The sequence below is a fragment of the Salmo trutta genome, chromosome 35 (assembly GCF_901001165.1).
Source record: "Salmo trutta chromosome 35, fSalTru1.1, whole genome shotgun sequence".
Classification (NCBI taxonomy): Eukaryota; Metazoa; Chordata; class Actinopteri; order Salmoniformes; family Salmonidae; genus Salmo; species Salmo trutta.
In genome coordinates, this window is record NC_042991.1 from 2,776,279 (window position 1) to 2,792,771 (window position 16,493).

The 16,493-nt window shown below is 46.5% G+C and overlaps 1 protein-coding gene across 5 annotated transcripts in view; it reads right to left on the reverse strand.

Annotated features, from left to right (window-relative positions):
• LOC115174451 (utrophin-like) overlaps positions 1-16,493 on the reverse strand; it is a 193,831-nt gene that overhangs the window by 77,111 nt on the left and 100,227 nt on the right. For all 5 annotated transcript variants that reach the window (XM_029732984.1, XM_029732980.1, XM_029732981.1 and 2 more), the window contains exons 9-13: positions 11,520-11,581; positions 4,175-4,249; positions 2,617-2,818; positions 2,420-2,505; positions 762-919 (exon numbers count right to left, since the gene is read on the reverse strand). In XM_029732984.1, coding sequence (XP_029588844.1) covers positions 762-919; positions 2,420-2,505; positions 2,617-2,818; positions 4,175-4,249; positions 11,520-11,581 — 583 coding nt within the window. The remainder of the gene's footprint in view (positions 1-761; positions 920-2,419; positions 2,506-2,616; positions 2,819-4,174; positions 4,250-11,519; positions 11,582-16,493) is intronic.

The following is a 16,493-nucleotide window of genomic DNA, read 5'->3' on the forward strand; positions in this document are numbered from 1 at the left end:
AATTGTGAAAAAAATTCAAGGGGGCTGAATACTTTCTGAATGCACTGTACACATGATATACATGGAGTTCACATTGCAACGAAATGCTTATTGGCAGGTTCACCACTCAACAATACAACAACAATAGGAAAGTAAGTATGTGAATAAAAAAGTAATAACAATAAAATATCAATTAATACAAATATAGTGTAAGGGGAAAGGGGGCAAGGGTGTAATGGGGGAGAGAATGGAAAGAGGTTGTAGGTAGATAAGGAGTGAGAGGAGGGGAGTGTTGAGGCGATAGGAGAACGTACAGACAGTAAAGACATCTCCAGGTCCGCAGCGGCTCCTGTTACACTGTGTGACATTCCCAATGTCAGCCGCGCTCCATCACCCCACTATTTTGGGAGCCCGAGCAGCGAAATCTGGAATATTTATTGCTTACTAATTTAATTCTGCCGCAGAGTTTATGACTGACGAAACATGAGTCATGGGAAAAGGGGAAAATGAAAATGTGAACCCAAGGGATGGAAAAGTCATTAAACAGGAGTGGTGGCCAGACGTAAACACAGGGAAAGTGCTTGGGTGGCCGCAGTAAAACATTAGAGGACAGGCCAACCACGTTAACGTTTATATTTGTACTTTCATGAGTAATGTGTATGTGTTTTGTTCGTGTGCGTGAGTGCCTGTGCGCATGCATGTGTGCTTGTGTGCGCGTGTGTCTGCGTACATCCATGTGTGTGTGTGCACATGTATGTGTGTGGGTGTACGTATTTACATACGTGTTGGAAGCAGCTCCGGACACTGGGTTCGATGTTGCTCCCTCCGAAGGCGGCGACCTCTCCTAGTTGCCGTGGTATCTGGATAGCGTCATGGAGCAGCAGACCCAGCTGTCTCTGGTCACACTTATCCCCTGACGATGCCACCTGACTGAACAGGTCTGGAAGAAAGAAAGAAAGAAAGAAAGAAAGAAAGAAAGAAAGAAAGAAAGAACGAAAGAAAGAAAAGAAGAAAGTGTTTGAGTGATTGAGCTCGGAGACTACACAAATACAGTTTCTCAACCAAGACTCCGCTGTCACTTTTTATCAGCGTGTTGTGTGAGTCAGTGTGTTGTGTGAGTGTGTGTATTAATAGCTTCATGTGGGTAGTCATCACTAAGACCTCAGGAAGGAGGAGGTACAGTAGAAGAGTCCTGGTGAGATGAGCAACACTGTCAGAATACAACCCAAATTAATTAACAGTCTTTCTCTCTCTCTCCCTCCCTCCGTCTCCCCTCACTCTCTTCCTTTCCCTTCCTCCCTCTGTCTCTATCACAGGAGAGCAATCAATTTCCCAACAACCCCTGGCCTGAGCGGAGAGGAAGGGGCATCGGCCCATTGTTAAAATGGATGACAGAGTTCTAGACGTACACACCCAACGTTTTTGTTCTTTAAGTTGTAAAACAAAACAAAACCAAATTGAATGCAAGAGCTCAGTTGATTATTGTCAGAGCTCTGTCTGCCTTGTTACTCATAGATGGGACAAACCAGGAGAGAGAAAGAAAGAGAGAGACAGTGAGATGAGGGATGAAGGGAGAGAGAGATGGAGAGCGAGAGATGGAGAGAGAGTGAGAAGAGAAGAAAATACAGGGATACAGTAAACAGTGAGAACGTTGGAGAGAGAGAAATACAGTAGAGACTAGAAAAAGGTGATAGAGGAGGATGGAGAGATGTGGCTCTTCTATATATATGTTCTGCCTGTCCATGTCTTTGATCTCTGTGTGAGACCCTGCCTTGATGTCAGCTCTCATTATGTGGAATGGTAATGCCGCTTCTACCATACCGTGTGTGTATGTCTGCATGTGCACAAACCAGTCTTGATGTCAGGTTGCATTAGGTTAAGTAATTATGGCTCTTCTTCGTTAGTGCACGTCCTGAGCCGAGCATACTTATTCATGAGCAGCCATGCGTTTCAGCTTCATAAGCCTTCATAGCCACTACGTAGGACATCATTGTGAACGACCTCAAAATCACATGAGCCCCAGGCTTACTTAATATTTCCACTCTGAAGGACAAAACGAGGACACAAAAACAGGTGAACAACAGAGCACACTCCCCCAGTGCACCAGCCATATCCCTAATCCCCCTGTAATAAAAACAAATAATACTAAACTAGTAGGAGGTCTCTCATCTAATTAGATGGGCCATTCACTGGCGTCCTCTGCCAAGGGTCCAGCTGCTCGTCACCCTGGGTAACTGAGCTGGGATTACAGCCTGGCAGAGGGGATTATGGGATACACTGGCACGGAGAACACTACAATGCTCACCACAGGGCTGTTCTCAATTCACCTCAGTGCGTGTGTGTGTCAAAGTGAGTGATAAAGTTGTATGGCTTCACTTTATGTGTGTTTGAGTGTTTCTGGGTGTGTTATGTGTGTGAAAGAGCGATGGTTGGTACTTACATTTGTATTTCTCCTCCAGATGGCCCTTGGAGAGCGAGAGCAATCCTATCTTCATGGACAGGACACGAATCTTCCCACTGCGTCCACTACAGAGTGAGGGAACACACATACACAAGAAGAGAAAATAAAATAAATACAAATTCTACAAAGGGTGTGTGTGTGTTTAATACATGAATATAATGTGTGTGTTGACGTACGTGTCATAGACATTTAGCAGCCAGTTGAGACACATGTCGACACACAGCGGAACGTTGACCAGGTCCTTGTGCTGCTGCTCCAGCCCGTCATAGATGGATGTCAGACAGTTGATCACGTCAGGCACTGTCAGCAGCTGGGCATTCTGGATAAGCTTGTGTTGTTCGAAGGTGCTCTGGGCCACGTTCAGGTCCAACAGGTCCACTGGATGGAGGGAGGGAGGGAGGGATTTCCCAAAGTTGTTTACTAAGACCACTCAATTACAACAAAGGGCATTATAAAATGGTGAAGAACAGTGGAAACTGCCACTGCAAATTACAGATGGCTGGAATGTCACAACAAGGCCGTAGACAGGATATGAGGTGGCTGTAGACATTGGTGTGACACCATGGTGGCAGGCCAACCAATTTATGTTACAGCTACTGCAGCCCACGGCTCAGAGTTAACCTAATTAGCCATTTAAGGGGAATATTGCTGTCTGAGTGTGTGGGAGACACACACACAAACGTCTCACAGTGGGGGTCCATGGAGAAAAAACAAAACACCTACTACCAGGAAGGGGTTTGAGGAAAATATACCAACTCGTTCCATCTCTCTCTAATCCCTCTCTCTTACTCTCCTTCCCTTCCTTCCTCACTTACTGTATGTTTCAGAGCTCACATTAAGCCAGAGTAATGACTAATAAATACAGATCCTGTGTCTATGCTTCAGGCTTCGACTTGTAATCTAATGGGTGAAATTGAATTGGAACGCCTCTGGTCCAAATCACTCAGTTGTACTAGGAGCTCTCATCTCATCATCACAAGCAAATAGAGGCAAAGTATTAGAATGCAATATGAGATGAACCCAAAGCGCCTGAATCATCTAAACTCATTAACACACACACTGCTCCATGCATAGAACTACAAGACGCTGAACACGCACACACTCTGTCACCTACTCTCAGCGCGATAAACACCTACCCATCCTCACCCACCCACAGCACGACAGAAAGCAGACAACGAAATAAGAAAGTAAAGCCGTGAAGTTTGGGGTATTAGTTGGAGCGCTCTTAATAACATAAACACCTGGGTAATTATGGTAGAGAGCCTGGCTCAGTCCCAGCAGCAAGGTACAGACAGTACCCAGAGGAACAGGTGATCATATCTCTGCACTGTCACACACCAACAGGGAACAACTAACACAATGATAGCTATAGCCAGCTGGTTATTGTAGAAGACAATTTGATCCCTTCTAGAATGAAACAGACAGGGCACAGGTGGATTCTCAGCTTAACAAATGATGTACACACATACAGGCACACACAAACTCAATCACATACCTGCACACACACGCACACACCTGCAAAGTGGGATGGACATACTTCAAAATAAGCCCCTCCATGTCAGACTAGAGCCAAACTGTTTGGCAGTAGATCAGGTCATTAAGGCATCTGATGCCTTGCACCTGGACTATATTGTGAATAGGTGAGGAGGGAGAAGATTCTGATGGCACAGGAATCTCTACAGCCTGAGGACATTTAGCTGAGGTGTGTGTGAGTGCATAGAAAAGGACACTTACAGCATAGTGCTTTCTGTAGCCTGCGGATTTTCATGGCTGTTCTGTAAGCGGAAAATCTCACGTTGTTTAGGTCGGCTAAAAAGAGAGAGAGAAAGATAGAAAGAGAGAAACCAGAGGGAGGAAATACATCATACATACTGTATAATAGCGATCTGACACTTGGGCATAAAATAACTGGAAAGGCGGGGAGACATGAAATAATCATGTCAAACTGGAAACCTGTTGAAAAAATGTGCTATAGTGTAATTTATATGTGGTCACACAGGGATGGCTGGAAATTACTGGTAATTGGGTTAGTGAGTCCTCTCTCGGAGGAGTGGAGTCCTATTTGTTGAGTGTTGGCCTTCAGGAAATGTTCCCAGAGTTTCACAGCTTATTACTGATCCATCTGCTCATTAAAGAACAGTCACACTCGCCACCGCAATGGCATGACTACATGAATTTGGATGTTACAGTCAGTGTGAGTGGGAGAATGTGAGTGTGTGTGCATGTGCATGGGTGTATGTGTGTGTGTGTGAGAGAGAAAGCAAGAGAGAGAGGGAGAAAGAAAAGGTGAGAGAGAGAAATTTGGAGCTACTCCATGCTGTAAAATGTGTGTGCGGTGAAAGTGATTTTTTGGTGATAATATAAATATATATATATATATCTATATTTATATTATATATATATATATATATCTTAATTTATTTCACCTTTATTTAACCAGGTAGGCCAGTTGAGAACAAGTTCTCATTTACAACTGCGACCTGGCCAAGATAAAGCAAAGCAATGCGACAAAAACAACAACACAGAGTTACACATGGGATAAACAAACGTAGTCAATAACACAATAGAAAAGTCTATGTACAGTGTGTGCAAATGTAGTAAGGTTAGGGAGGTAAGGCAATAAATTGGCCGTAGTGACGAAATAATTACTATTTAGCATTAACACTGGAGTGAAAGATGTGCAGATGGTGATGTGCAAGTAGAGATACTGGGGTGCAAAAGAGCAAAAAAATAAATATGGGGATGAGGTAGTTGGGTGTGCTATTTACAGATGGGGCTTTGGTGACAAAACGGATGGCATGTCACGCCCTGACCAGGGGAACTCTGCTATTTTGGTCAGGGTGTGGTATTTCTATGGTTTATTTTCTATGTTTTGTTATAGCCTTTCTTTGTGGTTTATTTCTATGTTGGGCTCGGGGGTGATTTCCAATCAGACAGCTGTCGCTAGTTATGTCTGATTGGGAATCACATTTAAGTTCCTTTCCCCCCACGATGTTTGTGGGTTGTTGTCTCTTTTGTTTGAGCAGTTAATGATCAGGCATTTTCTTGGTTTTGTGTACGTGTTTAATTCAGTGTAAGAATAAACATGTGTTCGCTCCCAGCTGCGTTTTGGTCCGCTTCCTCATCACCCGACGCCAATCGTTACAGAACAACCCACCGAACCAGGACCAAGCAGCGGGAGGATAAGGAGCGCGAGAGATGGGCTCGCGAGGGGAAGGAGTTCTGGACCTGGGAGGAGATCATGTCGGGGAAAGGACCCTGGCGGAAGGATTCCCAGGTCGAGGAGGTGATGCCAGCCGGTGGAAGGAGTCGCAGGCGGCGGTCGAGGAGACCCGGAAGACACCCCCAATAAAATTTTTTGGGGGGGCTAATGGGGTGGTCCGGAAGGGCAGAGGAAGAGCCCAGACCACTGCTCTCGTGGGGGATAACGGCGAAGGAGGAGGCAGAGATGTGGCAGGTCCTGGAGGACCTGCGTAGGGACAGCGTGGAGGAAGAGCCTTGGGTGGCAGAGGTGCGCACGGTATCGCCAGTGCGCCTGCACAGCCCAGTGCGCTCTGTGCCAGCACCCCACATTTGCCGGGCTAGGGGGAGTGTTCAGCGAGGACGTGTTGTGCCGGCTCAGCGCTCCTGGCCTCCGGTGCCCCTTCTCGGTCCGATGTATCCTGCGCCGAGGACGCGCACTGTGTCTCCGGTACAGCTGCACAGCCCAGTGCGTTCTGTGCCAGCGCTCCACACTTGCCAGGCTAAGGTGGGCTTTGAGCCAGAACGGGTGATGTCAGCTGTGCACTCCAGACCTCCAGTGCGCCTCCTCGGTCCAGGATATCCGGCGCCGCTTATGCGCACTGTGTCGCCGGTGTGCGGTCACGGTCCAGCACGTCCTGTGCCAGCACCTCGCCCTTGCCGGGCGAATGTGGTGCGTGTCCACAGTCCAGTCCGGCCCATCCTTGCTCCCCGCACCAGGTTAGTGGTGCGTGTCCCCAGTCCTGTCCGGCCCATCCCTGCTCCCCGCACCAAGTTAGTGGTGCGTGTCCACAGTCCTGTCCGGCCCATCCCTGCTCCCCGCACCAAGCCAGTGGTGCGTGTCCCCAGTCCTGTCTGGCCCATCCCTGCTCCCCGCACCAGGCCAGTGGTGCGTGTCCCCAGTCCAGTCCGGCCCGTCCCTGCTCCCTGCACCAAGCCAGTGGTGCGTGTCCCCAGTCCAGTCCGGCCCGTCCCTGCTCCCCGCACCAGGTTAGTGGTGCGTGTCCCCAGTCCTGTCCGGCCCATTCCTGCTCCCCGCACCAGGTTAGTGGTGCGTGTCCACAGTCCTTTCCGGCCCATCCCGGCTCCCCGCACCAAGCCGGTGGTGCATGTCCCCAGTCCAGTCCGGTCCGTCCCTGCTCCCCGCACCAGGTTGGTGGTGCGTGTCCCCAGGCCAGTCCGGCCCGTCCCTGCTCCCCGCACCAGGTTGGTGGTGCGTGTCCCCGGTCCTGTCCGGCCCGTCCCTGTTCCCCGCACCAGGCCCATGGCGCGTGTCCACAGTCCGGCACGGCCTGTGTCCGGTCCACCGGTGACCAGTCCTGTTCCGGTCGGCGGCTCCGCTCCGGAGCCTGAGCATGCCGCTCCACCGTGGTCCAGTCCGGGCCAGAGGGGTAGGGCTAGGGTGGAGGCAGGGGGAGAAACACGCCCAGGGCCAGAGCCTCCACCGAGGGTGAGGCGCCCACCCGGGTCCCCCCCTAATAGACTTTAGGTTGGTGCGCCGGGAGTACGCACCGTTGGAGGGGGGGTACTGTCACGCCCTGACCAGGGGAACTCTGCTATTTTGGTCAGGGTGTGGTATTTCTATGGTTTATTTTCTATGTTTTGTTATAGCCTTTCTTTGTGGTTTATTTCTATGTTGGGCTCGGGGGTGATTTCCAATCAGACAGCTGTCGCTAGTTATGTCTGATTGGGAATCACATTTAAGTTCCTTTCCCCCCACGATGTTTGTGGGTTGTTGTCTCTTTTGTTTGAGCAGTTAATGATCAGGCATTTTCTTGGTTTTGTGTACGTGTTTAATTCAGTGTAAGAATAAACATGTGTTCGCTCCCAGCTGCGTTTTGGTCCGCTTCCTCATCACCCGACGCCAATCGTTACATGGCACTACATCCAATTTGCTGAGTAGAGTGTTGGAGGCTATTTTGTAAATGACATTGCCGAAGTCAAGGATCAGTAGGATAGTCAGTTTTACGAGGGTATGATTGGCAGCATGAGTGAAGTATGCATTGTTGTGAAATAGGAAGCCGATTCTAGATTTAATTTTGGATTGGAGATGCTTAATGTGAGTCTGGAAGGAGAGTTTACAGTCTAACCAGGCACCTAGGTATTTGTAGATGTCCACATATTCTAAGTCAGAACCGTCCAGAGTAGTGATGCTGGGCAGGTGCGGGCAGCAATCGGTTGAAGAGCATGCATTTAGTTTTACTAGCCCTTAAAGAGCAGTTGGAGGCCATGGAAGGAGTGTCGTATGGCATTGAAGCTCGTTTGCAGTTTTGTTAACACAGTGTCCAAGGAAGGGCCAGATGTATACAGAATGGTGTAGTCTGTGTAGAGGTGGATCAGAGATTCACCATCAGCAAGAGCGACATCATTGATATATAAAGAGAAAAGAGTCAGCCCGAGAATTGAACCCTGTGGCACCCCCATGGAGACTGCCAGAGGTCCGGACAACAGGCCCTCCAATTTGACACACTGAACTCTCTGAGAAGTAGTTGGTGAACCAGGCGAGGCAGTCATTTGAGAAACAAAGGCTATTGAGTCTGCCAATAAGAATATGGTGATTGACAGAAGCCTTGGCCAGGTCAATGAAAACGGCTGCACAGTGCTGTCTTTTATCTATGGCGGTTATGGTATTGTTTAGGACCTTGAGCGTGGCTGAGGTGCACCCATGACCAGCTCGGAATCTAGATTGCATAGTGGAGAAGGTATGTTGGGATTCGAAACGGTTGGTGATCTGTTTGTTTTCTTGGCTTTCGAAGACTTTAGAAAGGCAGGGCAGGGCAAGATGGATATGGTATCTAACAGTTTGGGTCTAGAGTGTCTCCCCCTTTGAAGAGGGGGATGACCGTGGCAGCTTTCCAATCTTAAGGGATCTCAGATGATACGAAAGAGAGGTTGCACAGGCTAGTATTAGGGGTTGCAACAATTTTGGCTGATAATTTTAGAATGAGTGGGTCCAGATTATCTACCCCAGCTTTGTAGGGATGCAGATGTTGCAGCTCTTTCAAAACATCAGCTATCTGGATTTGCGTGAAGGAGAAGCTGGGGGGGATGGCTTTGTCAAGTTGCTGCAGGGTTGCAGAGCTGTTGGCCGGGGTTGGGGTAGCCAGGTGGAAAGCATGGCCAGCCGTAGAAAATTGCTTATTGAAATTCTCAGTTATCGTAGATGTATTGGTGGGGACAGTATTTCCAAGCCTCAATGGAGTAGGCAGCTCGGATGAGGTGCTCTTATTCTCCATGGACTTTAGAGTGTTCCAAAACTTTTTGGAGTTACTGCTACAGGATGCAAATTTCTGTTTGAAAAAGCTAGCCTTAGCTTTCCTAACTGACTGTGTATATTAGTTTCTGACTTCCCTGAAAAGTTGCATATCGCGGGGGATATTCGATGCTAATGCAGTACATCACAGGATGTTTTTGTGCTGGTCAAGGACAGTCAGGTCTGGAGTGAACCAAGGGCTATATCTGTTCTTAGTTCTACATTTTCTGAATGGGGTATGCATATTTAAGATGGTGAGGAAAGCACTTTTAAAGAACAACCAGGCATCCTCTTCTGACAGGATGACGTCAATATCCTTCTAGGATACCCGGGAGAGGTCGATTAGAAAGGCCTGTTCGCAGAAGTGTTTCAGGGAGTGTTTGACAGTGGTGAGGGGTGGTGATTTGACCGCGGGCCCATTACGGATGCAGACAATGAGGCAGTGATCGCTGAGATCCTGGTTGAAGACAGCAGAGGTGTATTTAGAGGGAAAGTTGGTCAGGATGATATCAATGAGGGTGCCCATGTTTACAGATTTAGGGTTGTACCTGGTGGGTTTCTTGATAATTTGTGTGAGATTGAGGGCATCTTGCTTAGATTGTAGGACGGCCGGGGTGCTAAACATATCCCAGTTTTGGTCACCTAACAGTACGAACTCTGAAGGTAGATGGGGGTGGCAATCAATTCACATATGGTGTCCAGGGCACAGTTGGGAGCTGAGGGGGGTCTATAACAGGGGCAAAAGTGAGAGGCTTATTTTTGGAAAGGTGGATTTGTAAAAGTAGAAGCTCGAACTGTTTGGTCACAGACCTGGATAGTATGACAGAACTCTGCAGGCTATCTCTGCAGTAGATTGCAACTTCAACCTATTTGGCAGTTCTATCTTGATGGAACATGTTGTAGTTGGGGATGGAAATCTCAGAATTTTTGGTAGCCTTCCTAAGCCAGGATTCAGACATGGCTAGAACATCAGGACTGGCGGAGTGTGCTAAAGCAGTGAATAAAACAAATTTAGGGAGGAGGCTTCTGATGTTAAGATGCATGAAACCAAGGTTTTTATGGTGACAGAAGTCAACAAATGAGAGCGCCTGGGGAAGAGGTGTGATGCTGGGGGCTACAGGGCCTGGGTTAACCTCTACATCACCGGAGGAACAGAGGAGGAGTAGGAAAGGGTACGGCTAAAGGCTATAAGAACTGGTCCTCTAGTGCGTTGGGAACAGAGAATAAAAGGGAACGATTTCTGGGTGTGGTAGAATAGATTCAGGGCATAATGTACAGACAAGGGTACGGTAGCAAATGAGTACAGTGGTGGTAAACCTAGGCAATGAGTAACGATGAGAGAGCTTGCATCTCTGGAGACACCAGCTAAGCCATGTGAGGTCTCCCCATGTGTGGGGTGTGTGACAAAAGAGCTATCTAAGGCATGTTGAGCTGGTCTAGTGGGTCTACAGTGAAATAAAACAATAACTGACCGAAACAGCAGAAGACAAGGCATATTGACATTACAGAGAGGCATGTGTAGCCGGGTGATCATATGGTCCAATAAGCAGCAATTGGTGAGTCCAGGAGCTGTTCGGTAGTCGCTACTATGCTAGGAGAGCGGGAGGCACAGCGTTCAGAAAGCTAGCGGGCCGGGGCTAGCAGATGGGTCTTTGGTGACATCGCAACGGATATACCTGTTGAAACCATATCGGACGATTACATCGGCAGACCAGTCGTGATGGATCGGCGGGGCTCCGTGTCGGCAATAAAGGGTCCAGGCCAATTGGCAAAAGATGTATTGTAGCCCACGAATTAGCGGGTATACCTCTTCGGCTAGCCGAGAGATGGGTCTAGCTCGAGGCTAGCTTAAGGCTACCTGGTGCTTGCTTCGGGACAGAGGCGTTAGCCAGCAGTAGCCACTCTCTTGCAGCTAGCTTGTTGCGATGATCCGATGTAATGGCCCAGAGCTTGCGGCAGGAATCCGGTGATGTGGTGGAGAAAAGGAATACCTGGGATAGGATAAAGTAATCCTTCTAACCCCCCCCCCCTTTAAAGGATTTAGATGCACTATTGTAAAGTGTTTGTTCTACTGGATATTATAGGTGAATGCACCAATTTGTAAGTCGCTCTGGATAAGAGCGTCTGCTAAATGACTTAAATGTAAATGTAAATGTAAAAGCTGTCCGATATTTTCTGGGTTGATATCGCGCTGTGCAGACTGGCAGGTATTGACCGAGCTAAAGCTGACTGGTGACGATCTAAAGGTGAAGACCACTAGCCTTGGCTAACAGTGACTACTAGCTATTAGCTAGTTCGCTGGCTAGCTTCTGATGGAGGTTCCAGTTATAACGTATAAAAATAGCAGATCCGTACCACATTGGGTGAGGCGGGTGGCAGGAAAGTATATTTAGATCGTAGGTGGAAAGTGAGATTAAAATATATACACAAAAACAATGAGACCAACTATTTACATGGGACAAGAGGGTACAAGACTGGACAAGACAAACCCACGTCCGACTGCTACACTATCTTGGATTGAACGTTTTTGAATGGTGTGGAGTCTGTGTGTGTGCATGCATGTCTGGTTGTCTATGTGTTCCATACCAAGCGATTGGTAGAGCTCTGTCATCTTTGGATGGTCCCAGCAGGTAGTCTGAGTCTGGTGGCTGGAAAACAACAGGGGATAACGATAAGGCTTTCGTCACACACACACACACACACACACACACACACACACACACACACACACACACACACACACACACACACACACACACACACACACACACACACACACACACACACACACACACACACATTGCCCTGTGCAATCACAGTCTAGATTGCCTTCTCTGCCTGTTTTCTTATCGGCTCAAAGATAGAGGCCCATGTACACAAATCAGAAACACGGATTTGATTGTGATTACCAAAGCATACAAATTATCCAGGACACCTTCAGAGTGATGCACAAGGAGACACACACAAACACTCCCCTCTCACACACACTCCTCTCATCTCCACATGCCCCCTCTCAATATGGTATGGTAAATCAACAAAAATAAATCACATTTGAACTAAAAATGCTGACAAAAAACAGATCTGATCAAGGAGAGAGAGTCGTGTTGAGTTTAGTACTCCAGAAGACAACATTGATAAGCAGGAGTGGGGTTTGTGTTAGTCTGTCTGCTGCACTGCTTCATGTGGTCAGGGAAAATACACCTACCTGTACCCACACTGGTATCAAGGGACTGTAATGATTTAACGTTTTAAAAAGGAAGTGTGGGTTTAGAATTAGATGTCTATTCTGTTGTGAACGCCAGTGTTTCTGTGATTAGGTTGTCGTGGAGGAGACTGTCTCCACAGAGAGAGAGACAGAGAGAGTTGGAAAGAGAGTGAGAGCAAGAGAGAGAGAAAGAGAGTGAGAAAAGACAGGTTAGCTAGTGAAGTGCTGACAGTAGAACACAGGGGAGACTGACTACAGAAGCTGTCAGCAGGTGTTCATCCCTATTCATCATGCTCTGAAATGGCTGACACTTTCACACCTTCCTCCACACACACACAGACACACACGTCTTGCATTGCAAATATCACTGGAGCACCGCTCAGAGTGTCTTTTTTAGCAGTCCTACACTAGACAGGGCCTGATTCAATCACGGTCGAGTGGATATTATTGTGTCCCAGTGAGAATTTGGACACCAAGCAGTCAGAAATGGACAGCTTGAGCATTTAGCCGCGGTTGCTGCATAAACATGTACACACACATGCATGCACACGAGCACATGCACGCACACAACAAAACTCACTTCAACAGCAGTCGGAGTAATTACAATAAATGTTGCAATTCCAATAAGTGTGTGGGAGTCACATCAAAGAGAAGCCAGCCTTAGCCCCAAAGATGAAACACGGAGAGTTGCCATCATTGAAAATAAGAATTTGTTCTTAACTGACTTGCCTAGTTAAATAAAGGTAAAAAAATGTTAAAATTAAAAATTAAAATAAAAAAGAATCTGGCAACCCGCCTGTGTCTTGCCACAATGTATTCAGGCCAAAGCAGCGGGATGACAAACACAGCACGAAGGACACTGTCTCAATCAACAGATGGACTACACTAGCTGCCTACTACCTCCTCTGGATCTGGATTGGCAATTTAGGACTGTCGTCATGAAGTCAACCGACAAGAGTTGTCAGGTTCTAACTTTCCTCAATCATCCCTACCCTCTCCCTCTGCCATCCGTCTTTGTTTATCCTCAGAAACTCCCAAGTTTAAGATTACCTGCAGTAACCTTAACAAGGACAAAGCTGTGATGCATGTACATATGTTAAAGCTTGAAGAATACAAGGATCACACAGATGTTCAGGACCCAGAATGTGAAAGAGATGGTTTGGCACCAAGGACAGGGTTTTAGAATCGGTCGTCACTAGTTACCCCAGCCACAAAGTCATAATTATGGCTAAACCCCACCAATTTCTAAAATGCATCTTCATAAAATCTGATTTTAAACTTAACCCTCACCTTAACCACACTGATAACCTTATGCCTAACCTTAAAATAATATTAAATGAATTTTATGATATAGCCAATTTTAACTTGGTGGTAACTAGTGACAAATCAAAAATCTCTCGGATTTTGAAGAACAACACAGAGATGCATCTTCCTAAATAAGCAGTTAAGGTTGGCAGTTCTGAAGCTACGGCCTGAACGGACCGAAGGGGCTTGGAAGTGCCATACAGAATGTAACATTCATTATCAAACTCGGTTAGAGGTTTAGTCTTTTCCATGTGTGCACCAATGGTTCCGAGTCAATTATATTCTACTTGTAATGCCTATTGGAATGTAATTGTTGTGTAATATCTGGTGCCAACATGGAAGATATAACAGCTTTGTGTAATGAGCTCAGACAGGAACCACCGGTGTTGATGTGTTGAAGGTACCGAACTGTCTGTTCAAGCAGTTGGCACACAGTTCAGACACTCATCGGTGCCAAACAAGACCTGCAACCAGAGGAGAAGATAGCAGATGTTTTATGTGCCTCCAGCCGATTGTGTTATTTTGCTCGCCTATTTGCGTTGTTTTTAACGTATTTTTTAACTTATTTTGTACATAATATTGCCGCTACTGCCTCTTATGACCGAAAATAACTTCTAGACATCAGGACTGTGATTACTCACCACGGACTAGCCGGAACCTCTTTTTCCTTTCACGACTCCAACACCATCATTCAATTTGCCGATGACACAACAGTCGTAGGCCTGATCACCGACAACGACGAGACAGCCTATAGGGAGGAGGTCAGAAACCTGTCGATGTGGTGCAAGGACAACAACCTCTCCCTTAGCGTGATCAAGACAAAGGAGATGATTGTGGACTACAGGAAAAAGAGGACCGAGCACACCCCCATTCTCATCGATGGGGCTGCAGTGGAGCAGGTTGAGAGCTTCAAGTTCCTTGGTGTCCACATCACCAACAAACTAGCATGGTCCAAGCACACCAAGACAGTCGTGAAGAGGGCACGACAAAGCCTATTCCCCCTCAGTAGACTGAAAACATTTGGCATGGGTCCTCAGATCCTCAAAAGATTTTACAGCTGCACCATCGAGAGCATCCTGACTGGTTGCATCACTGCATGGTATGGCAACTGCTCGGCCTCCGACCACAAGGCACAACAGAAGGTAGTGCGAACGGCCCAATACATCACCGGGCCGAGTTTCCTGCCATCCAGGACCTCTATACCAGGCGGTGTCAGAGGAAGGCCCTAGTCATAGACTATTCTCTCTGCTACCGCACGGCAAGCGGTACCAGAGCTCTAAGTCTAGGTCCAAGAGGCTTCTTAACAGCTTCTACCCCCAAGCCATAAGACTCCTGAACATCTAGTCAAGTGGGTACCCAGACTATTTGCAGTGCATCAAATAACATTGACTCTGTATCGGTACCCCCCTTTATAGTCTCGCTTCTGTTATTTCACTGCTGCTCTTTAATTACTTGTTACTTTTATCTCTTATTCTTATCTGTATTTTTTGAAACTGCATTATTGGTTAGGGGCTCGTAAGTAAGCATTTCACTGTAAGGTCCTGTTGCATTCGGCGCATGTGACTAATAACATTTGATTTGATTTTACTTGAATACCCAAGTCCAGAACAGAGGCTGGGAAACACACCGAATTAAATAGAGCCATGACAACATGGAACTCTCTGCCACCTTAGGTAACTCAAACTAGCAATAAAACCACATTCAAGAACACATTACGGCACTACGGGGACTGTGAAGAGAGACAGACATTTTTCTGTATTTCATTTTTGTAGTGATATGTGATACGTGGTTGTGATATGACTGTCTCACTTGGCTATCTTGGTTGTCTCACTTGGCTATCTTGAGATGAATGTACTGGTTGTGGGTCACTCTGGATGGGAGCATCTGCTAAATTGTAATGTAAATGTAGTGCTATGTATATTGTGTATTTTATTTGTTGTGTTTTGATTCCTGCCTTGGCAGCAGCTAATCGGGGATCCTAATACCATACTATTATTACTGAATCTGTCCTCAGCAGGGAGTGAGTGATATAGAGAGCAGCACTTGACATTTCCCCAAAAACATCCTCTGGGATGGAATACTACCTAAAACCTAGGAAACTTTACATTTTATGTAACCAAAAAGCTACAGGAGAGTTCTGTTTACAGGGTGCAGGGTGCATAATTACAGTGTTTATAATCCTCTGCATAATGACTGCTTCCCCTGGCATTTCCTGTTTGGTTTGGCTACTTCATCCACATCACAGACCAGAGAGATGATAAAGGATGCATAAATATCATACCCCCCAAAAACATGCTAACCTCCCCAGTTATTGGTAATGATGAGAGGTTAGCATGTCATGGGGTATGATCTTTGTGCCTCTGTAACTTTCTGATTCATTATTCACAATTCATTCAGGATTATCCGTAATCATGGTGGCATCCAGATTCATGCAGAAGTGTTGAGAAACATATTATATTCTTACTTCCAATAAAAGGGACTCCAAAATGACACAAATGATTTACCATTGATTTATATTGGCCACAAAATAATCTGAAACACAACTAAAACTGCAAATGTATCTATCACGTTTGTAGATGTCACGTCCTGACCAGTAGAGGGAGTATTTGTATTGTAGTTTGGTCAGGACGTGGCAGAGGGTATTTGTTTCATATGGTTCGGGTTGTGTGTGTAGTATTAAAGGGATGTTTGTCTTATGTATTCCGGGCTTTTAGTGTATGTTCTGGTTATCTATGGTTTTCTGGTTTGTCTATTTCTTTGTTGTCTGTGTGGCTCCCGATCAGGAACAGCTGTACGTCATTGTTCCTGATTGGGAGTCATATTTTAGGAGCTTGTTTTCACCTGGGGTTTTTGTGGGTAGTTGTCTTTTGCACTGCTAGTTATATTTAGCCTGCGAAACTGTCATCTGTCGTTCTTTGTTTTGTTGTATTTTTTCCATGTTCTCTTTATTTATTAAATACAAGATGAACATTCATATTCCCGCTGCGTTTTGGTCATCTCTACACAACGACACCCGTTACAGTAGAGTCACAAGCTTGATGTATGTAGCC